The sequence below is a fragment of the Theropithecus gelada genome, chromosome 3 (genome assembly GCF_003255815.1).
Source record: "Theropithecus gelada isolate Dixy chromosome 3, Tgel_1.0, whole genome shotgun sequence".
Classification (NCBI taxonomy): domain Eukaryota; kingdom Metazoa; phylum Chordata; class Mammalia; order Primates; family Cercopithecidae; genus Theropithecus; species Theropithecus gelada.
In genome coordinates this window covers 78,050,642-78,075,930 of record NC_037670.1, presented here as the reverse complement: position 1 = coordinate 78,075,930, position 25,289 = coordinate 78,050,642, and the positions used below count along the sequence as shown (strand labels likewise).

The 25,289-nt window shown below is 37.1% G+C and overlaps 1 protein-coding gene across 1 annotated transcript in view; it reads left to right on the top strand.

The window, feature by feature from the left end:
* Positions 1–25,289, top strand: part of NPSR1 (neuropeptide S receptor 1) — a 202,997-nt gene that overhangs the window by 128,757 nt on the left and 48,951 nt on the right. Inside the window, 1 exon segment of the mRNA XM_025379268.1 lies at positions 8,043–8,146. Coding sequence (XP_025235053.1) covers positions 8,043–8,146 — 104 coding nt within the window.

Below are 25,289 nucleotides of genomic sequence, written 5' to 3'. Positions count from 1 at the left end.
TGCCTATCTAGAAGCACAAACGTATGATCAATACGGTGTTCAACATTGAAATGCCACATGGGGACCTGACAAGAGGTAGTTGTCTTAGTTTGTTTTGTGCTGCTATGATGGAATGCCACAGACTGTATAATTTATAAACAGAAATTTATTAGGGCACAGTTCTGGAGGCTGGGAAGTCTAAGGTCCAGGTGCCAGAAAGTTCAGTGTCTGGTGAGGTCATTCTCTTCTTCCAAGACGGTGCCTTGCATGCTGCCTAGATCCTCACGTGGCAGAAGGCCAAAGGGAGAAAGAGGATCAGCCCATTCACTTTTTATAATGGCATTAATCTATTCATGAGGGCTCAACCTAAATGCTTCCCATTAGGCCCCACTGTCACATTGGGAATTAAGTTTCCAACACAGGAATTCTTGGGCACACATTCAAACTAGCATCGTGCGAGGCCAAATTGTGGAAAGCTTTTATTCTAAGCTGTGGGACTCAGACTTTACTCTAACAGTGAAGCTGCAGAAAGGGCGAGATGCAATGGCTCACACCTGTAATCCCAGCACTTTGAGAGGTTGAGGTGAGTGGATCACTTGAGCCGGGGAGGTCAAGACCAGCCTGGGCAACATAGTGAGATCCTGTCTCTATGGAAATTTTTAAAAAGTAAAAGTTAGCTAGGTGTGGTGTCAGGTACTGTTCCCAACTACTCAGGAGGCTGAGGCAAGAGCATCACTTGATCCTGGGAGGTTGAGGCTGCAGTAAGCCGTGATCATACCGCTGCATTCCAGCCTGAGTGACAACAATACTCTGTCCCACTTCCCCCCAAAAAAAGATGTGCAAAGGGGAGATTTATCTCCCCAGTTTTCTAAAGGAGTAAAAGCAACCTCTGTGGGTGGAGTAGCCCCATAAATAGAAGGGTCCAAAAGAGAAAAAGGGCAACCAAAGTAGAGAATGAGGGAACAAGAAGAAGACAGGGACTCATGTCTGCACATTATGGAATAAAGGAGAAAAGACACAACATCAATCTAAAAAGAAATAAATGAAAACAATAAAAGGCAGTATTGACAGCAGTCAAACACTGACTTCTATAGTATGGGTTAAAGCCTAGCTTCACCTCTAACTTTCTCTGAAATCTTAAAATGTTCTAACCTCTCTTATTTTGTTCATCTATAAAATGGTGATTTTATCTCGGTTTGTTGTGAGATTAAATAAGTTAATGATTCTAACTACTTAGAGCCTTGCAAAGGATATAATAACTGCTTAATAACCCCTCACAATCATGTTGTGTGTTCTAGAGAAAACAGGCTAAAGGTAGTCATTCTCTTTTAAACCATGAAGTCAACCTAGAGTTATATAAGATGTCACCATTGGGGGATGCTGTATGGTAGGCACATGAAACTTTTCTGTATTGTTTATTGTAACTTCTTGTGAGTCTCTAATTATTTCAAAATAAAAAGTTTTATTTTGCTTTGTTTTTCTTAAAGCCTTTTCAAACCACAATGGCAATTCATTCAAGCATGTGCTCAGCACTTGCTGCATGCCATACCCTGAGCTCCTTCTGTTCTAATGTTAATAAACCTCATTTTCCAATATTCAAAAAGCAATTAACCAAATGACAGTGTGACTTTCCATTTTTACTACTGCTTTTTAGCAGAAACAAAGCAATAAAAATAAACTATTGGAAATGAAATTATGAGTATCCTAGATTAATCCCCAAAGTTGCAGTTTCTTTTGTTGTTCAGCTGTTTGGTTTTCTAAGAGCCTGAACCCAGCCAAGTGCATACTCTATTTCTGAGCAGAGTTCTGTCCAGTTCTCTGTCTGACTAGAATTGCACAGAAACAACAAATCTCTCATAAAGCCTAATGGTGTTTCTCAACAGAGGCATGATTGGAATTCTGAGCTCAATAATTTAATACTAGGGTACAGCCATGGGTGGTACAGAAAAGAATCAATACTTGCTTTGTCTTTGTGTAACCAGGATGTATGTCTGCATGACAATAATGAAGACTCAATTTCAGCTCCCATTCACCCTTCCACAACAGCAGGGGCAGGACACCCTAGAGCATAAATAATCTGAACAACTCTGTGCTGAGGGCCTGCTGAAGATGCTTAACATCCCTGGCCCCATCCACTAATTGTCTGCCATCAATCACAACTTGACAGTTACAAGTAAATTGACTGTGTTCTCCCCATATGCCTGCCTTTCTCATTGTGTAAACACGCTCTACCTCCATCTGCTAGTCACTACCAATCACTCTTGCCAAGATGGTGACTCCTCTTCTTGCCTGCTAGTCCCTAGACACAAAGAGTCCAAAGTGCCCCGGTGGCAGCCATAGCTTTTAGTTCAATGGGACCTTTGCTATGTTCCCTGGCAGAAGTACACTTCCTTTGGTGACCAGGACCTCCAACTTGAAGAGCACAGAGGTACAGATGAAGAAGCGCAAAGCCCTTCAGTGGGTCAATGGGAGTGATGTTAACTGAGGCCATTTCTTCCTCTACCCCTTGATTCTAAGATCTATGTATACTTCCTGTTAGGGACCCAACACCATGAAGTGGCCTCTGATTTAACACATATGCTGCACTGTAAAGGATGGGACCCTAACCTTTCAGAGCATTACCTTTAAGCTGGCACTTCATATGTTCCTTTAGTAGTTCATTCTAGGGTTCTAAAAGTACAGCTACTTCTGTCTGGTGTAGTATGTAATACAAACAGTAAGTTCTAGGATCATGAGCCAATCCTACACCCCCTTCACTATTTAGTGGGTCCCCCGATCAGATACTATGTTGTGTGGATTTCCATTCTTGTTCGGTAATCTAAAAACCCCCAGATAATAGTTAGTTGTGTTGACTATGACTCAGAGATCAGGAAAGGAAAGCTTATACCCAGAATAAGTGCATCATTGGAAGGATGGACAGCTGGCTGCTGCAGGATGGAGGGGACTCATTGTAGTCAACTTGCCACAAATCAACCAGTCGATCTTCTGAAGACCTAGTAACCTATTGAGGGCTCCTTATTGGTCTCTCTTGTTAGCAAGTTGGATGCTCAAAATCAGCAGTAGCTAGATTTTCTAGGAAAATTTGTAGTCCATTGTATTGGCTAATGAGTAGTGTTGCTCTCTGCCACTGTGGCCACTCTATTCATGTGCCCATTATGCCAGTACTTAATCCAATGACAAAGCCTGGATAATGTCAACTGGACAAGTTATCTTGTCTATTTGTTTTTTCAGTGATTCTTGTGTACTTGATGCTTTCCAGTTAGTGTTAAATGCACAACACAAAAATCTTCACACATTGTGTCCACTCCCATAGTCCCAACCATATGCCTCTGTCTCAGACTCTTGTTTCCAATCTCTAAGTCCCTTTCATTCAGGTCCCTGTCCACACAGCTAGACTATTGGCTACTGTGCAGAAACCTATACATATATTCACACCTTAGGCCAATTTTTCTTCCACTCAAAATAGATAACCATAGTCATTGCTTGAAGCTTCGTTCATTGGGAAGACCTTCCTTCTCCACTGTCTTCCAAGGCTACCTCATAATGCATCTCTACTTCAGTGACCATCTATTTTTGCTTTACAGCTACATAGTGAACCAGAATTGTCAACCAGAATTGTCAACCAGAATTTGCCTTTTACCTCCCTTTCAGCTAGTCATGGAGAACACCCATATAACCATAAGTGTGAGCTGTACAAGGGCACTGGTACAACCCTGGTGGATGACATGGAGGCATCTGTGCTACTTGCTCATGCAGCCTCCTCATGCCAATCTAGTCCCATATGGGTTTGATCCCAGATGTGCCATTTCCATTTTCCAGTGGAAGGCTGTGGAACACATCTGAGTGTATGACTTAGTGCATTGGCAATAATCTAGCTCATAATGGTCTGTTCCAAATACATTTGGTGCCCCATTATCAACCACTCCATCTTGACCAAGGCTCAGCAACATTCTAGGAACAGTTTCTCAAAAGGTGTACAACTTTATACCGAAAATGGATGGCATTGCTTCAGAGCTCTAGGGGCCTGCATTCTAATTCTTTCACTTGGGCATACATCAACTCCAAATTGTATCTTTCCCCACTAACATATTCAGCACCATAGGGTCAGCCAGATCATATGCCCCAAGTAGTAGGGTTGCTTATACTGCAGTCCTACATGCTGCAGAGTCCTTTCTTGCTCCAGGCCCACTCAAAGCTGTGAGACTTCTATGTAGTTCAGTATATGAGATGGAAAAATATTTCTACATGTGAAATGTGTTGCCTCCAAAACACAGGCCTACCAGGTATCTTGCTCTGTTTATTGAGATTGAGAATGTAAGGTACAGCAATTTAACTTTTACTTGAAAATCCAGTGGTCGCAGTGGTGTTCTAGCAGCCTTTCACTACTGAACCACTAAAAACTTTACCAATGTGGTATGTTCCTGAATTTTCACAGGGTTTATCTCCCACCCTCCAGAGTGTGTGTGTCCTACCAAGGCCTCTAATGTATTAGACACCTCTTGTTGACTCTTAATGACGTCTTTGATGCAAATGGATCAATGTGATATTCTACAGAATGTTCAGATGGTCCATGTCTCTCCAGACCTTATTATGACAAATATTTGAAGAGGTAACATAGCCCTGGGCAAAGCAGAAAATGAACATTATTGTCTGTTACATGTGAATACAAACTCTGATTTTTTTGAATGTGTCTCTGTCTGGTTTTGGTATCAGGATAATATTGGCCTTGTAGAATGAATTTGGAAGTATTCCCTCCTCCTCTATTTTTCAAAATAGTTTGAGTAAGATTGGTATTAGTTCTTCATTAAATGTTTGGTATAATTCAGCAGAGTCACCATCAGTTCCTGAACTTTTCTTTATTGGAGGATATTTTATTATAAGATATTGTTACTTGTGGCCGGGCATGGTGGCTCACGCCTGTAATCTCAGCACTTTGGGAGGCCAAGGCAGGCGGATCACAAGGTCAGGAGATCGAGACCATCCTGGCTAACATGGTGAAACCCCATCTCTACTAAAAATACAAATAAAAAAAATAGCTGGGCATGGTGGTGGGCATCTGTAGTCCCAGCTACTCAGGAGGCTGAGGCAGGAGAATGGTGTGAACCCGGGAGGCGGAGCTTGCAGTGAGCCAAGATCATGCCACTGAACTCCAGCTTGGGCAACAGAACAAGACTCTGTCCCCAAAAGAAAAAAAAAAAAAAAGATCTTGTTATTTGTTATTGGTTACAGTTTTATCTTGGTACATTGTATGTATCCAGGAATTTGTTCCTTTCTTCTATATTTTCCAATTTATTGGCATATAGTTGCTCAAAGAGGCTACTAATGATCCTTTGAATTTCTGCTATCAGTTGCAATGTCTCCTTTATTATCTCTAATTTTATTTGTTTGAGTCTTCTTTCTTTTTAATTAGTCTGGCTAAAGGTTTGTCGATTTTGCATGACATTTCAAAAATCCAACTTTTGGTTTCGTTGATATTTTGTATTGTTTTCTTCATTTCAATTTCATTTATTTCTGCTCTGATATTTATTTATTTACTTCTACTAATTTTGAGTTTGTTTTGCTCCTCCTTTTCTAGTTCTTTAAGATGCATCATTAGGTTTTTTATTTAAAGTTTATCTTCTTTTTCAATGTAGGCACTGATAGCTATAAAATTCCCTCTTTGTGCTCTTGCTGTATCCCATAGATTTTGGCATGTTGTGTTTCTATTATCATTTGTTTCAAGAAATTTAAAATTTTTCTTCTTAATGTCTTCATTGATCCACTAGTCATCCAGGAACATATGGTTTGATTTCCATGTATTTGTATAGTTTCCAAAATTCCTCTTGTTATTGATTTCTAGTTTTATTCCATTGTGGTCAGAGATGATGCTTCATATTATTTTTATTTTGTTTTAATGTTTTCAGGCTTTTTAGTGATTTAACATATAGTCTGCTCTCGAGAATGAACCATGTGCTGAGGAAAAGAATGTGTATTCTGCAGCTGTTGGATGAAATGTTCTGTACATAACTATATAGTGCAGATTAACTCTCATATTTCTTTACCAATTTTCTGTCCAGTAGATCTGTCCAATGGTGAAATTGTGATGTTGAAGTCTCCAGCTATTATTGTCTTGGGGTCTCTCTCTCTCTTTAGCTCTAACAATATTTAATTTATATGTCTGGGTGTTCCAGTGTTGGGTGCATATATATTTACAATTGTTAAATCCTCTTGCTGAATTGACCCCCTTTATCACTATATAGTAAACTTCTTTATCTCTTCCTATAGTTTTTGTCTTGAAATCTAATTTGCCTGATATAGGTATAGCTAGCCCTGCTCTTTTGTGGTTTCCATTGACATGGAATATCTTTTCCCATCCCTTTATTTTCCACCTATGCGTGTCTCGTCTTTACTGGTGAAGTGTGTTTCTCATAAGCAACAGATCACTGGATCCTTTTTTTTTTAATCCATTGAGCCACTTGATGACTTTTGACTGGCAAGTCTCAGAGTCTCACTCAAAGTCTTCAATGCACCTGGGTATTCCTGATGGTTATTCTGAGCCCAAGGACTCTTTAGCTGGCACGTGATGAATGCTGCCAGGACTATGTGCTTCCCTTCAGGGCAGTAGTTTCCCTTCTGGCTTAGGGCATGTCTAGAAATGCCATCCAGGAGCTAGGGCCTGGAAAGGGGGCCTCTCAGAGCTGACCAGTGCCCTCTCCTGTTGTGACTGTGCTCTGGGATCAGTTCAGCACTAGAACTTGCTTGAAAGTTGTACTCCTTGTGGTCTAGACTGACTTTCCAGTGTATTTAGAGCCCCAGAGCACTTGAGCTTGCAGTGGTAAGGCTTGTAGGAACTCAAGTTCTGACCACCAGGATTGGTGATTTCCTTTTGGCTAGAGCTGATATAAATGCTCCCTCCATGCGGGGGCATCAGCTGAGTTTGGTCCTGTTTTCTTTTATGCTGTAATAGGACAGCACTAAGTTCAGTGCCTCACAATTGCTGTGCTTTCCTCCTCTAGCACCTAGGAAAGCTCTCCATACCCTGCTGCCATTGCTGGGGATTGGGAGAGGGGTGGCGTCAGAGATTTAAAATTGTTTATTTTCTACTTCTTCGGTGCCTCTTTCAGCAATATGAAGTTAAAACCAAGCACTATGAGTGCTCACCTGATTTTTGGTTATTACAAAGCTACTTTTTTGTGTGTGTAGATGGTTGCTAAATTGGTGTCCTTGCTGAAGGTGGAAGAGGGAATGATCAGTGGAGTCTTCTATTCTGCAATCTTGCCTACAGCACTCTTTTGAGAAAGATTCTGGATTATATGATAAATTAGTGATGTCTGTCATGGAGGGGTGAGGGGCAGTTTTTAGACATATAGCCTATTTTGCCATTTCTGCTATAAACATCTACACAGCTTGTACAATCTGTAACTATAGAATTGAGTACAGATGACCTGCCCACAAGAGGACAAATGTCCTGACCTTGGCCTTAGTTCCTCTGTAATTCAACCAAGTACATTAATTAAGTTGACAGATGATACACTTGCTGTTTTCCGAGGGCAGATGTTGAAAGTGGAAAGGAGAAGAAAGCAAAGAAACCTGGGAGCAGGGGGACTGAGACTGGGTGTAAGGAGAAACAAGAGGTCCAATTTGCAAAATAATGGGTGTAGTAAGAGGAATCTTGAAGTATTCTCCAAAGATAACAATTTTGCTTTTCTCAATTTTGTCCTCTTCATTCTCACACAGTGCTGTCTTTAGTACAAACCTACTACCCTGAAAACTTCTGCTCTGTGACTTAAAAGGTCAGTTATGATTACTGATTCCTCTTCAGTCATTATTGAAATTCTTCCTAGGTGGTTACATTGAAGTGGTAAGAAGCTGCAATAATATAAGTCAAAGAACTCCTGCTTTGCTTTACTTTTCCTCAGTGGCCATCTGATAAATCAGGAAGGAGAAAAAAAAGTGAACCTCTCCAGGATTTCAATTTTATTGTGGCTTAGCTGAAAATTTGAAAAACAAACAAACAAACAAAACAACAACAACAACAACAACAACAAAAACCCTGCATGTAAGCACTTGTATGTTTTTGTTAGATTCTTTCACAGGACTAGTCAACATCTTGACAGATATTATCTGGCGATTCACTGGAGACTTCATGGCACCTGACCTGGTTTGCCGAGTGGTCCGCTATTTGCAGGTATGTAACACCTTCCAAATGTGATGAGACAAACTGATACCAGAGTTAGCTCTTAGATTTATTATAAGGAAAATAATATAAAACCCTGCATTTCTATGCATCAAACTGCCTGCTTTATCCTAGGTGGAAGGGCAATGAAAATTTGAAAGATTTTTAATGTATTTCCTTTGCTAAAAATAGTATCTACATAAAGAAAACACAAACGAGCAATGATAAGAATGTAAAGCATTCATATTTCAAATGTTAACTAAAAATGTCTGGGTCAATATTAAGGATTTTGGCATATTGTGGATAACTTCCAAAAAAGTTTGTTAACTATATTTACCTTTTACTTCTCAAATGAACTCAACACTGGCTACTGTTCTTTTTTGTAAAACAAAGGGAATTTGTTAGAAAATAACTATTACTTATTGAATTACTGCCTAAATTATACTTTTTAAAGTATCTATTGGCATTTGAATTTCTTCCTCTCAAATTTCCTGTTTTCCTTTTGGAATGATTTTATAACTGAAAGACTTTTTTAAAATTTTTCCTAAGATCTATTTTTAGATTAAAGATATCCATGCTTGGAATGTCAATCTGCTTCATTGTAAGCCACATTTATGTATCATATGTATATTTGATTTAAAATATTACATATATACATATTTACATACATCCATACTCATATTGTTAACATGTGTTAGATGTTTATAATATAGATTTAGACACTTCAACTAAGTATGGAAAGAATGGATTATTTCATAACTGGTATTAGGTTTGATGTGTTGTTTCTGAGTTCTGAAAATTATTTTTTATTAATATATTTTTATTCTGATGCTAGTACTTCAGGTCTAAATTATCATAGCTTTATGTATATATAATGCATTTCTAGAAAGCTTTATCCTGCTAGATTCCATTTGTTAGTAGAGTCTTTTAGGATCCTTGTATCTGTATTCATAAGTAAAATTATAATTCTTTTCATTGGTTTTATTATTTTCAGGTCTTGGTAATGAAGTTATTCCATATTCAGAAAATGAATATGGAATAGTTAAGAGTTACACTCTTCTTTTGTGCTCTGAATATAACCTTGAAAATTTGGTATGTCTGAAAGAGCCTTTACCATTATGTACGGCTAGTACTTTCTCAGGGGAAATTTTTAAAAACACATTTCAATTTCTTTCTGAGGATATTTGCTTCCTTGTAAATAAATGCTTTCAAATACTTATATTAGTAATCAATTGCTGAGACACAAATTATGACAAAACTTAGTGGCTTAAAACAATAAATGTTTATTATCTCACAGTTTCTATTAGTCAAGAATTCAGGAACAGTTTGGCTAGGCAGATCTGGATAAAGGCTTATCAAAAGGTTCAGTCAGATGCTTTGTGGTACTGTAGTCATCAGAACGCTTGGCTGGGACTGGACAAGATGGATCACTCACATAGGTGGTAAATTAGTGCTGGTTTCAGTGGAATACTCAGTTCTCCACACGAGCCTCTCTATAGGTATGTTTTAGTGTCCTCACAACATAGTAGCTGGTTTTTCCAAGAATAACCTATTCAAGTGACCAAAGTGGAAGTGGCAATGTATTTTATGAACTAGTCTCAAAGGTCATACACCATCACTTTCATATGATTATTTTGGTTGTACAAATCAACTCAGATTCAGTATGCGGAAAGAAGAACCACAAAACTAGGAAGCAAGGATTATTTTCGACATGTTGGAGGTTGGCAACCACACTATCTTCATATTTTTCCAAAGCATTTGATAGTCTATGGTTTCTCCTAATTGTTAACTTTAAAATGTCTTCTTGATTTAGAAATATTCATGTCAGTAACATTTTTTCTAACTGTATCTACAATATAAGTGTTAAGATAATACTATATATAAAATGTATCTTTTGACATAGGGAAAATGATAGAAAAAGAAATTCTGATAATTCTCTCTTCTATAAAGAAAGCAAGAAAATTGGCAAAAATTATCAGAATCAAATTTGTAGGACTCTGGAAATTAACCAAAGACTTGCAATTACCCAGGGAGCATTTATTCAGGAAAATGGCTGAATCTCAGTGAGAAAAAAATGAGCTCTGTGGTGCTTTGGCTTGCATTATTCTCATCCCCCAGTATCCAACTCTGTAATAGCCTGAAAAAGTAATAGCACCCATTCATAGTGAAAACAAATTGTCTGGCAGCCACTGTAGAAAGCAAAACTGGGATAGAGCCCTTTCAAATTCCCAAGAAACTGCCATTATTTGACATGTCTGGCAGTTCTCTAGAAGACTCCACTTGCAAGGCTGTCTTTATTTTACTTAAATCAGAACTCACCCACTGTGAAAAACCTTTTTCCTCTGGGCATTTGTCAAAACAGTTACAGGCAATTGATTAACTTTGCTTATGACTAAGGTATTGGATAATGGTCAAGGAAAACACTAGACTAACCAAAGCTTTAAAACATAAGCTGAGTAACGAGCTATCCATAGGGAATTTGAAAATCTCTGACATATTCCCAAAAATCTAGAAGACCAGGTATATGCTCAGGACTGTGCTCATCCTAAGGAAGAAATAGAGAAGGCACTGAGCTGTCACCTGTGAATGACCTTGAGGCTTTGTGCAAGCAGGAAGTGAGGGCAAAGACAGAATTGTCAGTTGCCTGGCTAAGTGTCAAAATCATGCTCCAACATTCACCCAGACCTCCTCTGCAACGAATGGGGGAATTAATAGTTTCTGAAAATCTATTTTTAGGTTAAGAAAATTTTTAGTTAAGAAAATCTCTTTTTAGGAGCTATCACCAAGATCATGGAGTAGGAGATACTCACCTTTAACCCTCCAAAGCATTCAAGTATAAACAGCTATTCACAAACTAAAATATCCCAGAGAGGACTCAAGGGCCCATTAAAGAATTTGCAACAACATCGTGAAGCAAAAAATGGAGAATAACCACATAGAAAGAATTGCTGCTGTGATTGGCATACCTAAGAGGCCATGATTTGGCTAGGAACAAAGAATAAAGGTGGAAGCTATCAGCATTAGACACAGAAAGGACCAACATTGTCTCTAGTGGTCTGCTCCACAGGAGACACTAGGATCTTTTTCCACTCAGTAACCAACAGTCATTCCTGCAAGAGAACCCCAGAAGGGGAGATGTGGCTATACCTCCCTTCTATAGCCCAAGAAGGAGTTGCTGTTGAGCTACTTTGGGAATGGGGTCACCATCTCTCCCAACCATGTATAAGTTTCAGCCCTGGAGCCATGGCCACCCTGGGAATGCCCACACTCCAGACTGACAGTCTGACTACACTGGGCCCACCCATGTGTTTAACACCACAGCCAGCACCATAGTAAGCTAGTTAACACTCCAAGCCCCAATGTTAAACTCTGCCTGCATGTGTCCACGCTTCAGACACTGACTTAACCACCATAGAGAGCTATCCCCACCCAGGCCTCAGAGCCATTATAATTCTGTGCATACCTGTGCTCTCATTCTTGTCTCCTTGACTAATGCATATGTATACTATTACCAACACTACAGCAGGGGCACCTGTGCCCTGGGCAACAGCTCAGCCATAGAGAGCTATGCCTTGCCCCAACTCTGAAGCCACTGAAAGACTGTGTTCTAGCTCCCACACTACTTTGCAGGTGCACCCATGCCTCACATACTATACCATGTAGCAGAAGGGGAATCTGCCCCTTGAGCACCAGTGTCATTACCACTGTAATCCCAGAGCCATAGTCTCTCCATGTGAGTCCATGCATCAGACCTCAGTTCCATGGCTACTCCATCAACGTCACCCATCAGACACTGGTGGTACTGCCACTATGAGAGGCCCTACAAGCCAGACCTAGTACCAAGAGAAATCTTCTCAGTGCCAGCTTCCCCAGTGGGAGGAAAGATCAGAAGAACCTTAGCAGCCATCGCCACTGAAGACCCAATCAATTCTTGCTGCTACTGCCAATATTCACTGCTTTGGCCACTGAGGATCACTGCCAATAGCCACTGCTTTGGCCACTGAGGATCCTTATGATCTTTATCAACTCTGACCTGAGCTGAAAAAGCTACACAGAGACTACAAACCTGCACCATCACTGATGCTACACCACCCAACAAACCCTCCCCCATAGCGTATGGTCTTTCCATAGTGAACTAGCTCACAAAATCTGGAAGGTGATTCTTTTTGGTTTTGTTAATGTTTATTTTTCCCTTATGTTGATATGTGTGCATTTGACTGCTTTACTAAACACACACACACATCAACATAAGGCAAAAATAAACATAAAAAAAGACACAACAACAAAAGAATACAGTAATTTTACAGTAACTGGCCCCAATGAAATAGAGATATATGCAATGCCTGACCAAAAAAATCAAAATAATTGTTTTAGGAAAGCTTAGGGAACTTAAAGTACAGAGAAGCAATTCAATGAAATCAGTAAAACAGTACAACCAAAACAAAGAATTAAAGAGAGAGATTGAAATTATTTTTTTAATCAAATAGAAATTCTGGAGCTAAAAAACATAATAAATGAAATAATAAATGTACTAGACAGCACCAACAGCAGAAATTATCAAGTAGACAAACTGTGAACTGAAAAACAAGTTATTTGAAAATATACAACTAAAGAAGAAGAAAGAAAAAGAATGAGAAAAGATGAAGAAAGCATAAGAGATTTATGAGGCAGCATCAAAAGAGAAAATGTGCAATGCATTAGTCCATTCTCATGCTGCTATAAGAACGTATCCAAGACTCGGTAATTTATAAAGGAAAGAGCTTTAGTTGACTCACAGTTCTACAGGGTTGGGGAGGCCTCAGGAAACTTACAATCATGGTGGAAGGGAAAGCGAACATGTCCTTCTTCACAAGGCGGCAGGAGAGAGAAAATGAGAACTGAGCAAATGGAGAAGCCCCTTATAAAACCATCAGATATCATGAGAACTTACTATCATGAGAATACCATGGAGGAAACCACCTCCATGATTTAATTATCTCCCACTGAATCCCTCCCATGACATGTAGGGATTATGGGAACTAAAATTCAAGATGAGATTTGGGTAGGGACATAGCCAAACTACATCATACAAGTTATAGGAGTTATAGAAGGAGATGAGAGAGGAAAAAAAAAGAGGGATTATTTAAAGAAATAATGGAAGAATAGTTTGCAAATCTGGGGAAAGATATAAATATCCAGGTACAAGAAGTTCAAAAGTTTCCAATCAGATTCAATGAAAATAAGACTATGCCAAGACATATTATAATCAAACTGTCAAAAATCAAAAACATGGAGAAAATCCTGACAACAGCAAGAGAGAAGAAGCAAATCACATATAAGACAGTTATAACAAGGCTAGTAGAAAATTTCTCAGCAGAAACCTTGCACAGAACAGGAGAGAATAGAAGAACATATGTAAGGAAGGAAAAACAAACTGCCAACCAAAAATATTTACCCAACAAAACTGTCTTTTATGAATCAAGTAGAGAGAAAGATTTTCTCAAACAAACAAAAGCTGAAGGAGTTCATCACCACCAAACCTATTTTCCAAAAATTCTACACAGAATTCTTCAAGTGAAAGGAAAAAAAAAAAAAGAAAGCTAAAGGAATAAAAAAGAGCAAGCTAATTAATGACATGAAAACATATAAAACTATATCACTCACTGTGAAAAGTAAGTACATTTACAATACTCTAATACTGTAATGGTGGTGTGTAAATCAGTGACATCATTAGGATAAAGACTAAAAGACAAAACTATTAAAACTAACAATAGCTACAATATGGGTATACCTCAGAAATATTGTGGATTCAATTCCAGAATGCCTACATAAAGCAAATATCACAATAAAGCTAATCACACAATATTTTTGTTTCCCAGTACATATAAAAGTTATGTTTACATTTTACTGTAGCCTATTAAATGTGCAATAATATGTCTAAAAAGTATATATGTTAATTTAAAAATACTTAATTTCTAAAATAAAAAGTTAACAATCATCTGAGCCTTCATCAAATATTGGCCTTTTTACTGCTGGAAGGTCTTGCTTTGATGTTGATGACTGCTGACTCTTCAGAGTCGTGGTTGCCAAAGGTTGAGGTGGCTGTGGCAATTTCTTAAAATCAGATAACAATGAAGTTTGTTGCATCAATTGACTTTTCCTTACACACAAAAAATTATCTGTAGCATGCAATACTGTTATATAGCATTTTACCCAGAGTAGAACTTCTTTTAAAACTGGAGTCAGTTCTCTCAAACCTTGCCACTGTTTTTATCAAATATATTTATGTACTAGTTTAAATTATTTGTTATCACTTCAGCAATGTTCACAGCATTATCACCAAGAGTAGATTCCATCTCAAGAAATCACTTTCTTTGCTCATTCATAATAAGCAACTGCTCATCCATTCAAGTTTTATTAAGAGAATGAAGCAATTCAGTCACATCTACACACTCCACTTCTAATTCTATTTCTCTTGCTATTTCCACCACATTTGCAGTACCTTTCTCCAGTGAAATCTTGAACCCATCAAAGTCATTCATGAGAGTTGGAATCAACCTTCTAAACTCCTGTAAATGTTGATGCATTCACCTTCTCCCATAAATAATGAATGTTCTTAATAACATCTAAGTAGTGAGTCCTTCTGGAAGGTTTTCAATTTCCTTTGTCCTGATCCAGCAGAGGAATTGCTATCTATGGTAGCTACGGCCTTACAAAATGCATTTCCTAAATTCTTAAATAATAAGACTGGAAAGTCAAAATTACTCCTTGATCTACGGGATGCAAAATGGATGTTGTGTTAGCAGAAATGAAGACAAGTTTAAATTTTTTTGTTCGTCTTCATCCAAGCTCTTGGGTAGCAATGTGCATTGTCAATGAGCAGTGATATTTGGAAAGGAATCTTTTTATCTGAGCAGTAGATATCAACATGGAGCTTAAAATATTCAGTAAACCATGCTGTGAACAAATGTGTAGCCCTTTAGGCTTTGTTGTTTAGTTTATAGAGCACAGGCACAGTAGATTAGTCTAATTGTTAAGGGCCCTAGGATCTTTGGAATGATCAATGAGCATTGGCTTCAACTCAAAGTCACCAGCTGCATTAGCTACTAAAAAGAATATCATCATGTCCTTTGAAGCTTTGAAGCCAGGCATTGACTTCTCCTCTCTAGCTATAGAAGCCCTAGATGGCATCTTCTTCTAGTATTTGACTGTTTGTTTCCACTGAAAAACTATCATTTAGTGTAGCCACCTTCATCAGTTATCTAACCTCGATATTCTGGATAACTTAATGCAACTTCTATATTATCACTTGGTGCTTTACCTTGCATGTTTATGTTACAGAGACAACTTCTATCCTTAAACCTCATGAAACAAACTATGCTAGCTTCAAACTTTTCTGCTGCAGCTTTCACATCTCTCTCAGCCTTCATAGAGGTGAAGGGAGTCTAAGATCTTGCTCTGGATTAGGCTTTGGCTTAATGTTGCAACTAGTTTGATCATATATTCAGACCACTAAACTGTCTCCATACCAGCAGTAAGTTTGTTTCATTTTCTTATAATTTGTGTGTTCACTGAAGTAGTCATTTTACTTTTCTTCAAGAAATTTTCCTTTATATTCACAACTTGGCAAACCAGCCCAAAACCAAGCTTTTGGCCTATCTTGGTTTCTGACATGCTTTTTCTCACTGAGCTAAGTCATTTCTAGCTTTTGATTTAAAGTGAGAGATGTGTGACTTTTCCTATCACTTGAATACCTAAAGACAATTTCAGGGCTATTTACTGGCCTAATTTCAATATTACTGGGTCTCAGAGAATAGGAATGTCTGAGGAGAGGGAGACAGATGGAGGAACAGCCAGTTGGTGGAGCTGTCAGTATGCATGCAACATTTATCAGTTAAGTTTGTCACCTTATACAGATGCGGTTTACAGCACCACAAAACAATTACAATAGTATCATCAAACATCACTGATCACAGAGAGCCTTAATGGATCTAATAAAATAATAATAATAATAATAATAATAATGAAAAAGTTTGAAATAACCAAAATATGACACAGACATGAAGTAAATACATACTGTTTGAAAAATGACAGACTTGCTCAACACAGGGTTGCCACAGACCTTCAATTTGTAAAAAATGCACTATCTGTGAAGAAAAATAAAGTAAATCACGACAAAATGAGGCTTATTTGCAGTGTGTTAAGGGATATACTATATAAAAAATTTTAATTGTGACATAAAAAACTAAAAGGGGGGTGGTAGAGTAAAAGTGTAGAGTTTTTGTATGTAATCAAAGTTAAGTTATTATCATTTTTAAATCACTGGTTATAAGTATAAGACGTTCCTTTGTAAGTCTCAAGGTAACCACAAAGCAAAACCTGCAGTAGATACACAAAAATTAAAAAGTAAGGGATCAAAGCATACCACTAGAGAAAAGCATCAATCACAGAAGAAGACAGAAAAAATAGAAGAAAGGGAAAAAATACACAAAGCAGAAAGAGTGGAAGACAGAAAAAAAAATACATGATAGCCAGAATACAATTATCAAAATGGCAATTTAGGGCACATATAATTGAAAGTAAACAGATGGAAAAGGATATTTCATGCAAGTGGAAACCAAAATAGTGAGGGATTGCTACACTTACATCACATAGAATAGACTTTAAGTAAAAAATTGTAAAATGGGGCAAATAAGGTCATTGTATAACAGTAAAGGGATTATTTCATCAGGAAGAAATAACAATTGTAAATATATATGAACCCTACATTGGATCACCTAAATATACAAAGCAAATATTATTAGACCTGAAGAGAGAAATAGACAGCAATAAAATCATAGGTCTTCAAAATCCCACTTTTAATAATAGACAGATTATCTAGACAGATAATCAGTAAAGAACCATTGGACTTAAACTACACTTCAGACCAAATGGACCTAATAGACACATATGGAACATTTCACCCAGTGGCAGCAGAATATATAATCTTTTGAAGCACCAAAGGAACATTCTGCAGGATAATCATAGAGTAAACCACAAAACAAGTCACAACAAAATTAAGATTGAAATATATAAATTACTTTTTTCAAAAACAGTGATATGAAACTAGTAATCAATAATAGAAGGAATTTCAAAAATGTTACAAACATGTGAAAATTAAACAACATACTCCTAAACAATCAATGGATCAAAGAAGAAATTAAAAGCAAAATTTTAAAATATCTTAAGATAAATGAAAATGAAAACACATCCTAATGAAGCTTATGGGATGCAACAAAAGCAGATCTAAGAGGGGAGTTTATAACAATAAATACCTACATCAAACAAAAGATTTAAAATAAATAACCTAATGTTACAACTTAAGTAACTAGAAGAAGAATGAAGTAAGTCCTTTAGTAAAAGCACAGAAATAATAACAATTAGAGAAGAAAGAAAACAAATGGAGACTAGAAAAACAAAGAAAAGATCAATGAAGAGTTAGTTTCAAACCTTTAGCTAGAACAACTAGGAAGAAGAAGAAAACTCAAAATTAGAAATGAAAGCGGAGACATGACAACTGATACCACAGAAACAAAAAGCATCATAAGAGGCGATATGAAAAATTCAATGTCGGCCAGACCTAGTGGCTCATGCCTGTAATGTCAGCACTTTGGGAGGCCGAGGCAGGCAGATCACCTGAGGTCAGGAGTTCGACACCCTGACCAACATGGAGAAACCTCGTCTCTACTAAAGATACAAAAATTAGCTGGGCATGGTGGCGGGCACCTGTAATCCCAACTACTCAGGAGGCTGAGGCAGGAGAATCACTTGAACCCAGGAGGCGGAGTTTGCAGTGAGCAAAAAAAAAAAAAAAAAATAGATAACCTAGAAGAAATGGGTAAGTTCCTAGACACACAAAAACTACCAAGACTTTGAGTATTGAAGGAATAGAAAATCTGAACAAACCAACACTAAGGAGGTTTAATCAGTAATAAAATATTTCCATTCCAAGAAAAGACCGGGATCAGATGGCTTCACTGCAAAATTCTACCAAACACTTAGAGAAGAACTAATAGCAATCTTTCTCAAAGTCTTCCCCCAAAAAAGTGAAAACAAGTGTTTACTTCCATACTCATTTTACAAGGTCAGCATTACTCTGGTAACAAAGTCAGACAAGATACTATGAGAAAATTACAGGGCAATAACCCTGATGAACATAGGTTTAAAAATCCTCAACAAAATACTAACGAACATATTTCAATAGCACATTTAAAGTATTATTCACCATAATTAAGTGTAATTTATTGCTGGAATGCAACAATAGTTTAACATACACAAATTAATAAATGTGACATACTACATTAACAAAATGAAGGATAAAAGGCATATGATCATCTCAATAGATGCAGAAAAAGATCATGTCAAAATTCAACATCTTTTTGTGGTAAAAATGCTCAACAAATTAGGTACAGAAGAGAAGTACTTCAACAAATAAAGACCATGTATGACAAGTCCACTGCTAACATCACAGTCAACAGGGATAAACTAAAAGTTTTTCTTCTAATATCAGGAACAAGATAAGAATGCTCACTATCGCAACTTCTATCCAGCATAGTACTGGAAGTTCTAGCCAGAGAAGTAAGGTAAGAAAAAAAAAAAGAAAAGAAAAAGAAAGGCATTCACATCAGAAAGGACAAACTTAAACTTTCTATTTGAAGATGACCTGATCTTACATACATATATATAATATTATATATATACACACATACACAAAACACTAAACACCACCAAAAAACCATGAAAACTAACAAATGAATTTACTATAATTGCAGGATACAAAATCAACAAGCAAAGTCAGTAATGTTGCTATACACTAACAATGAACTATCCAAAATATTAGAATCTATTTACAGTAACTCCAAAAAGAATAAAATACCTAGAAATGAAGTTAACTAAGGAGGTGATAGACTTATACATAAAAAACTAAAATACATTGATGAAAGAAATTAAACAAGACAAAAATTGGAAAAGCATCCTGTTTTCATAAATATACAGACTTAATACTTTTAAAGTGTCTATAAATCAAAGCTATCTACAGATTCAATGCATTCCCTATCAAAATCCCAACAACATGTTTGACAGAAATTGAAAAAAATTCAAAAATTCAAATTAAATCACAAAAGTCCCAGAATTGTCAATGTTAATTTGAGAAAGAACAAAGCTCAAGGCATCACACTTCCTGCTTACAAAATATATTGTGAAGCTACAGTAAACGAAACAGTGTTGTACTGGCATGAAGACAGACATACAGACGGATGAAACAGAATAAAGAAGCCAGAAATAAATCCATATATGTATGGTCCACTGATCTTCAACAGTGGTGCCAAAAACAATGGAGAAAGATGGTCTCCTCAACAAGGTGTTGGAAAACTGGACATCTACAAGAAAAGAGTGAAATTTAACCCTTAACTTATATAATACAGAAAAAAATAAACTCAAAACAGATTAAAGACTTACATGTAAGACCTTAAACCATAAAATTTCTAGATAAAAACAGGGGAAACGTTCTTTGACATTTCTCTTGGCAGTGATTTTTTTGGATAAGACACCAAAAGCTCAAGAAACAAAACCACAAATAGACAAATGGGACAATATTAAACTAAATAACTCTGGTGCAATAAGGAAAACAATGAATCAAATGAAAAGGTGACCTAAAACCCCATTGTCTCAGCCCAAAATCTCCTTAAGCTGATAAGCAACTTCAGCAAAGTCTCAGGATACAAAATTAATGTGCAAAAATCACAAGCATTCTTATACACCAATAACAGATAAACACAGAGCCAAATCATGAATGAACTTCCATTCACAATTGCTTCAAAGAGAATTAAATACCTAGGAATCCAACTTACAAGGGATGTAAAGGACCTCTTCAAGGAGAACTACAAACCACTGCTCAGTGAAATAAAAGAGGACACAAACAAATGGAAGAACATACCATGCTCATGGATAGGAAGAATCAATATCGTGAAAATGGCCATACTGCCCAAGGTAATTTATAGATTCAATGCCATCCCCATCAAGCTACCAATGAGTTTCTTCACAGAATTGGAAAAAACTGCTTTAAAGTTCATATGGAACCAAAAAAGAGCCCGCATCTCCAAGACAATCCTAAGTCAAAAGAACAAAGCTGGAGGCATCACGCTACCTGACTTCAAACTATACTACAAGGCTACAGTAACCAAAACAGCATGGTACTGGTACCAAAACAGAGATATAGACCAATGGAACAGAACAGAGTCCTCAGAAATAATACCACACATCTACAGCCATCTGATCTTTGACAAACCTGAGAGAAACAAGAAATGGGGAAAGGATTCCCTATTTAATAAATGGTGCTGGGAAAATTGGCTAGCCATAAGTAGAAAGCTGAAACTGGATCCTTTCCTTACTCCTTATACGAAAATTCATTCAAGATGGATTAGAGACTTAAATGTTAGACCTAATACCATAAAAATCCTAGAGGAAAACCTAGGTAGTACCATTCAGGACATAGGCATGGGCAAAGACTTCATGTCTAAAACACCAAAAGCAACGGCAGCAAAAGCTAAAATTGACAAATGGGATCTAATTAAACTAAAGAGCTTCTGCACAGCAAAAGAAACTACCATCAGAGTGAACAGGCAACCTACAGAATGGGAGAAAATTTTTGCAATCTACTCATCTGACAAAGGGCTAATATCCAGAACCTACAAAGAACTCAAACAAATTTACAAGAAAAAAACAAACAACCCCATCAAAAAGTGGGCAAAGGATATGAACAGACATTTCTCAAAAGAAGACATTCATACAGCCAACAGACATATGAAAAAATGCTCATCATCACTGGCCATCAGAGAAATGCAAATCAAAACCACAATGAGATACCATCTCACACCAGTTAGAATGGCGATCATTAAAAAGTCAGGAAACAACAGGTGCTGGAGAGGATGTGGAGAAATAGGAACACTTTTACACTGTTGGTGGGATTGTAAACTACTTCAACCATTATGGAAAACAGTATGGCGATTCCTCAAGGATCTAGAACTAGATGTACCATATGACCCAGCCATCCCATTACTGGGGATATACCCAAAGGATTATAAATTATGCTGCTATAAAGACACATGCACACGTATGTTTATTGCAGCACTATTCACAATAGCAAAGACTTGGAATCAACCCAAATGTCCATCAGTGACAGATTGGATTAAGAAAATGTGGCACATATACACCATGGAATACTATGCAGCCATAAAAAAGAATGAGTTTGCGTCCTTTGTAGGGACATGGATGCAACTGGAAACCATCATTCTTAGCAAACTATCACAAGAACAGAAAACCAAACACCGCATGTTCTCACTCATAGGTGGGAACTGAACAATGAGATCACTTGGACTCAGGAAGGGGAACATCACACACCAGGGCCTATCATGGGGAGGGGGGAGGGGGGAGGGATTGCATTGGGAGTTATACCTGATGTAAATGACGAGTTGATGGGTGCAGCAGACCAACATGGCACAAGTATACATATGTAACAAACCTGCACGTTATGCACATGTACCCTACAACTTAAAGTATAATAATAATAAATAAATTAAAAAAAAAAAAAAAAGAAAAGGTGACCTATGGAATGGGAGTAAATACTTACAAGCCATACATATGATAAAGAGTTAATATCCAAAATATGTTAGAAACATCTAGAACTCAATTTAAAAAACAGTACCAGGCGGCCGGGCGAGGTGACTCACGCCTGTAAATCCCAGCAGTTTGGGAGGCCGAGGTGGGCAGATCACGAGGTGAGGAGATCGAGACCATGGTAAAACCCTGTCTCTACTAAAAATACAAAAAATTAGCTGGGCACAGTGGTGGGCGCCTGTAGTCCCAGCTACTCAGGAGGCTAAGGCAAGAGAATGGCATGAACCCGGGAGGTGAAGCTTGCAGTAAGCCGAGACCATGCCACTGCACTCCATCCTGGGTGACAGAACGAGACTCCATCTCAAAAAAAAAAAAAAAAAAAAAAAAAAAGTACCAGGCATGGTGGCTCACACATGTAATCCTAGTACTTTGGGAGGTTGAGGCTGGTGAATGGCTTGAGCCCAGGTGTTCAAGACCAGCCAGGGAAACATCGAAAAACCCTATCTCTAAAAAAAAAAAAAAAAAAATACATATATATGTGTGTGTGTGTATATATACATATGTATGTGTGTGTGTACATGTGTGTGTGTGTGTGTATATATATATTAGCCAGGCATGGTGGGTGTGTGTCTGTAGTCCCAGTTACTCAGGATGCTGAGGTGGTAGGATTGCTTGAACCCGGGGCTTGTCAAGGCTACAGTGAGCCATGACGGCACCATTGTACTCCAGCTTGGGCAACAGAGAGAGATCCTGTCTCAAAACAAACAAACAAACAAAAACATAGGTTGTGTGCAGTGGCTCATGCTTTTAATACCAGCACCTTGGGAAGTCAAAGCAGGAGGATCACTTGAGACCAGGAGTTTGAGACCAGCTTGGGAAACATAGCAAGACCCTGTCTCTACAAAAAGTAAAAATAAAAATAAATAACTAGGCATATTGGCATGGGCTAGTAGTTCTAGCTACATGGGAGGCTCAAGTGAGAGGATTGCTTGAGACCAGGAGTTCAAGACCAGCCTGGGCAACATAGCAAGACCCTATCTAGGTAAAAAAAAAAGCACAGGCAACAAAAGTAAAAATATACAAATGGGATTGCAGGAAACTACAGATCTTCTGCACAGCAAAAGAACTATCAACCGAGTAAAGATATAGTTTACGGAATGGGAGAATATACTGGCAAACTAAGCATCTGATGAGGAGTTAATATCCAGAATATATGAGAAACTCAAACAACTCAATAGCAAAAAGTAAAAAATAAACCCAATCCAAAAAAATGGGCAAATGACCTGAATAGACATTTCTCAAAAAATATATATACAAAAGAAGACATACAAATGGGCAACATGTATATGAAAATATGCTTAACATCCCTAGTCGTCAGGGAAATACAAAACAAAACCACAGTAAGATGCCACCTCACTCTAGTTAGAATGTCTACTGCAGAAAGACAAATGATAACAAGTGTTGGCAAGGATGTGGAGAAAGGAAACCCTTACATATTGTTGATGGGAATGTAAATTAGAAAGTCACTATAAAAACAGCATGGAAGTTCCTGGGAAAATTAAAAATTGAACTACCATATGATCCAGCAATCCCACTAATGGGTATAAACCCAAAAGTAATGAAATCAGTATGTCAAAGAGACATCTGCTGTCCTGTGTTTTTTGCAGCACTATTCATAACAGCCAAGATATGGCAACAACCTGTGTCTATCAATGGATGAATGAATTTAAAAATTGTGGTATATATATAATATGCAATACTATTCATTCATAAAAAAAGAAAGGAAATGTTTCATCTGTGACAACATAGATGAACCTGGAAAACATTGTGTTAAGTGAAATAAGCTAAGCACAGAAAGAACACTACTGCATGATTTCACTTATATGCGGAATCTTAAAAAGTTGATCTCATAGAAGCTGAGAGTAGAATGGTGGTTACCAGAAGCTGGTGAGGGTAAGTGAAAGAGGGTGTGGGAGAGCACTGGTCAATGAGTACAATGTTAAAGTTAAATAGAGGAATAAGTTCTAGTGTTTTATTGCACATCAGGGTGAATATAAATAACAATAGTGTATTATATATTTCGAAATAACTAGAAGAGAGTATTTTAAATGTTCTCACCACAAAGAAATGATAAATGTTCAAGATGATGGATATTCTAATTACCCTGATTTGAGCATTACATAATATACACATGTATCAAAACATCATATTGTACCACATAAATATGTACAATTATTATGGCTCAATTAAAAATAAAATAAGATTTTAGAAAGGTTAAGAAAGGAGTATTATGAACAATCTTATGCTCACAGATTTTATAACCTAGTTAAGATGGACCAATTGCTTGAAAGATACAGTCTACTATAACTCATACAGAGAGAAATAGGCAACCTAAATACTGTTAATTGTATTAAAGGAATTAATTATTGAATAAACTTCCAAAACAGAAAGCATCAAACCCAGATGGGTTCACTGGAGTATTCTACCAAACATTTAGGAAAAAAAAAACTACACAAAGTCTCTACAATTGTAGAGAATATAGAAGCAGAGGCAATATTTTCTAATTCATTGTATAAGGTCAGCATTATACTAATACCAAAACCAGACAAAAATATTGCAAGAAAAAAACACTTATCAATATATCTGATGAATATAGATATAAAATTTCTCAACAAATATTAGCAAGTTAATCCAACAATTTATAAAAATAATTATACATTTGAGATAAGCCTGGGCAACATAGCAAGACCCTGTAACTACAATAAATACAAAAATTAGCCAAGCATGGTGGTGCAGACCTGTACTCATAGTTACTTGGGAGGTTGAGGCAGAAGGATTATTTGAGCCCAGGGGTTAGAGGCTACAGTGAGCTATGATTGTGCCACTGCACTCCAGCCTGGGTGACAGAGTGAGACCCTATCTCTTAAAAAAAGAAAAAAGAATTATACACCACAAACAAGTAAGGCTTATCCCAAAAAAGTAAGACTGGTTCAACACTGGATATCAGTTAATGTAACCCATTATATCAATAGGCTAAAGAAGAAAAGTCACAAGATTATATCAACAGATTTTTAAAAAGTGTTTAACAAAATACAACACCTATTCATGATTTTAAAAAGAAATTCAGTAAACTAGGAATAGAAAGTAACTTCCTCAACTTGAAAAATAACATCTACAAAAGAGCCTTCATCTGACATCATATTTAATAGTGAGAAACTATGAGCTTTCTTCCTAAGATCACGAACAAAACAAGGATTTCCCTCTCACATTCCTTTTCAACATTGTACAGTAAGTCCTGGCTAGTGCAATGAGACAATAAAGGAAATAAAAGATATACTAATTGGAGGAGAGAAATAAAATGTTGCAGATAACATGATTGTCTATGTAGAAAATCCAAAATAGTTGACCAAAAAAACTCTCCCAGAACTAATAGGCAATTAAAGCAAGATTACAGAATATGTTAATATACAAAAGTTCATTGCCTTCCTATATAACAGCAATAAACAAGTATAATTTGATATTA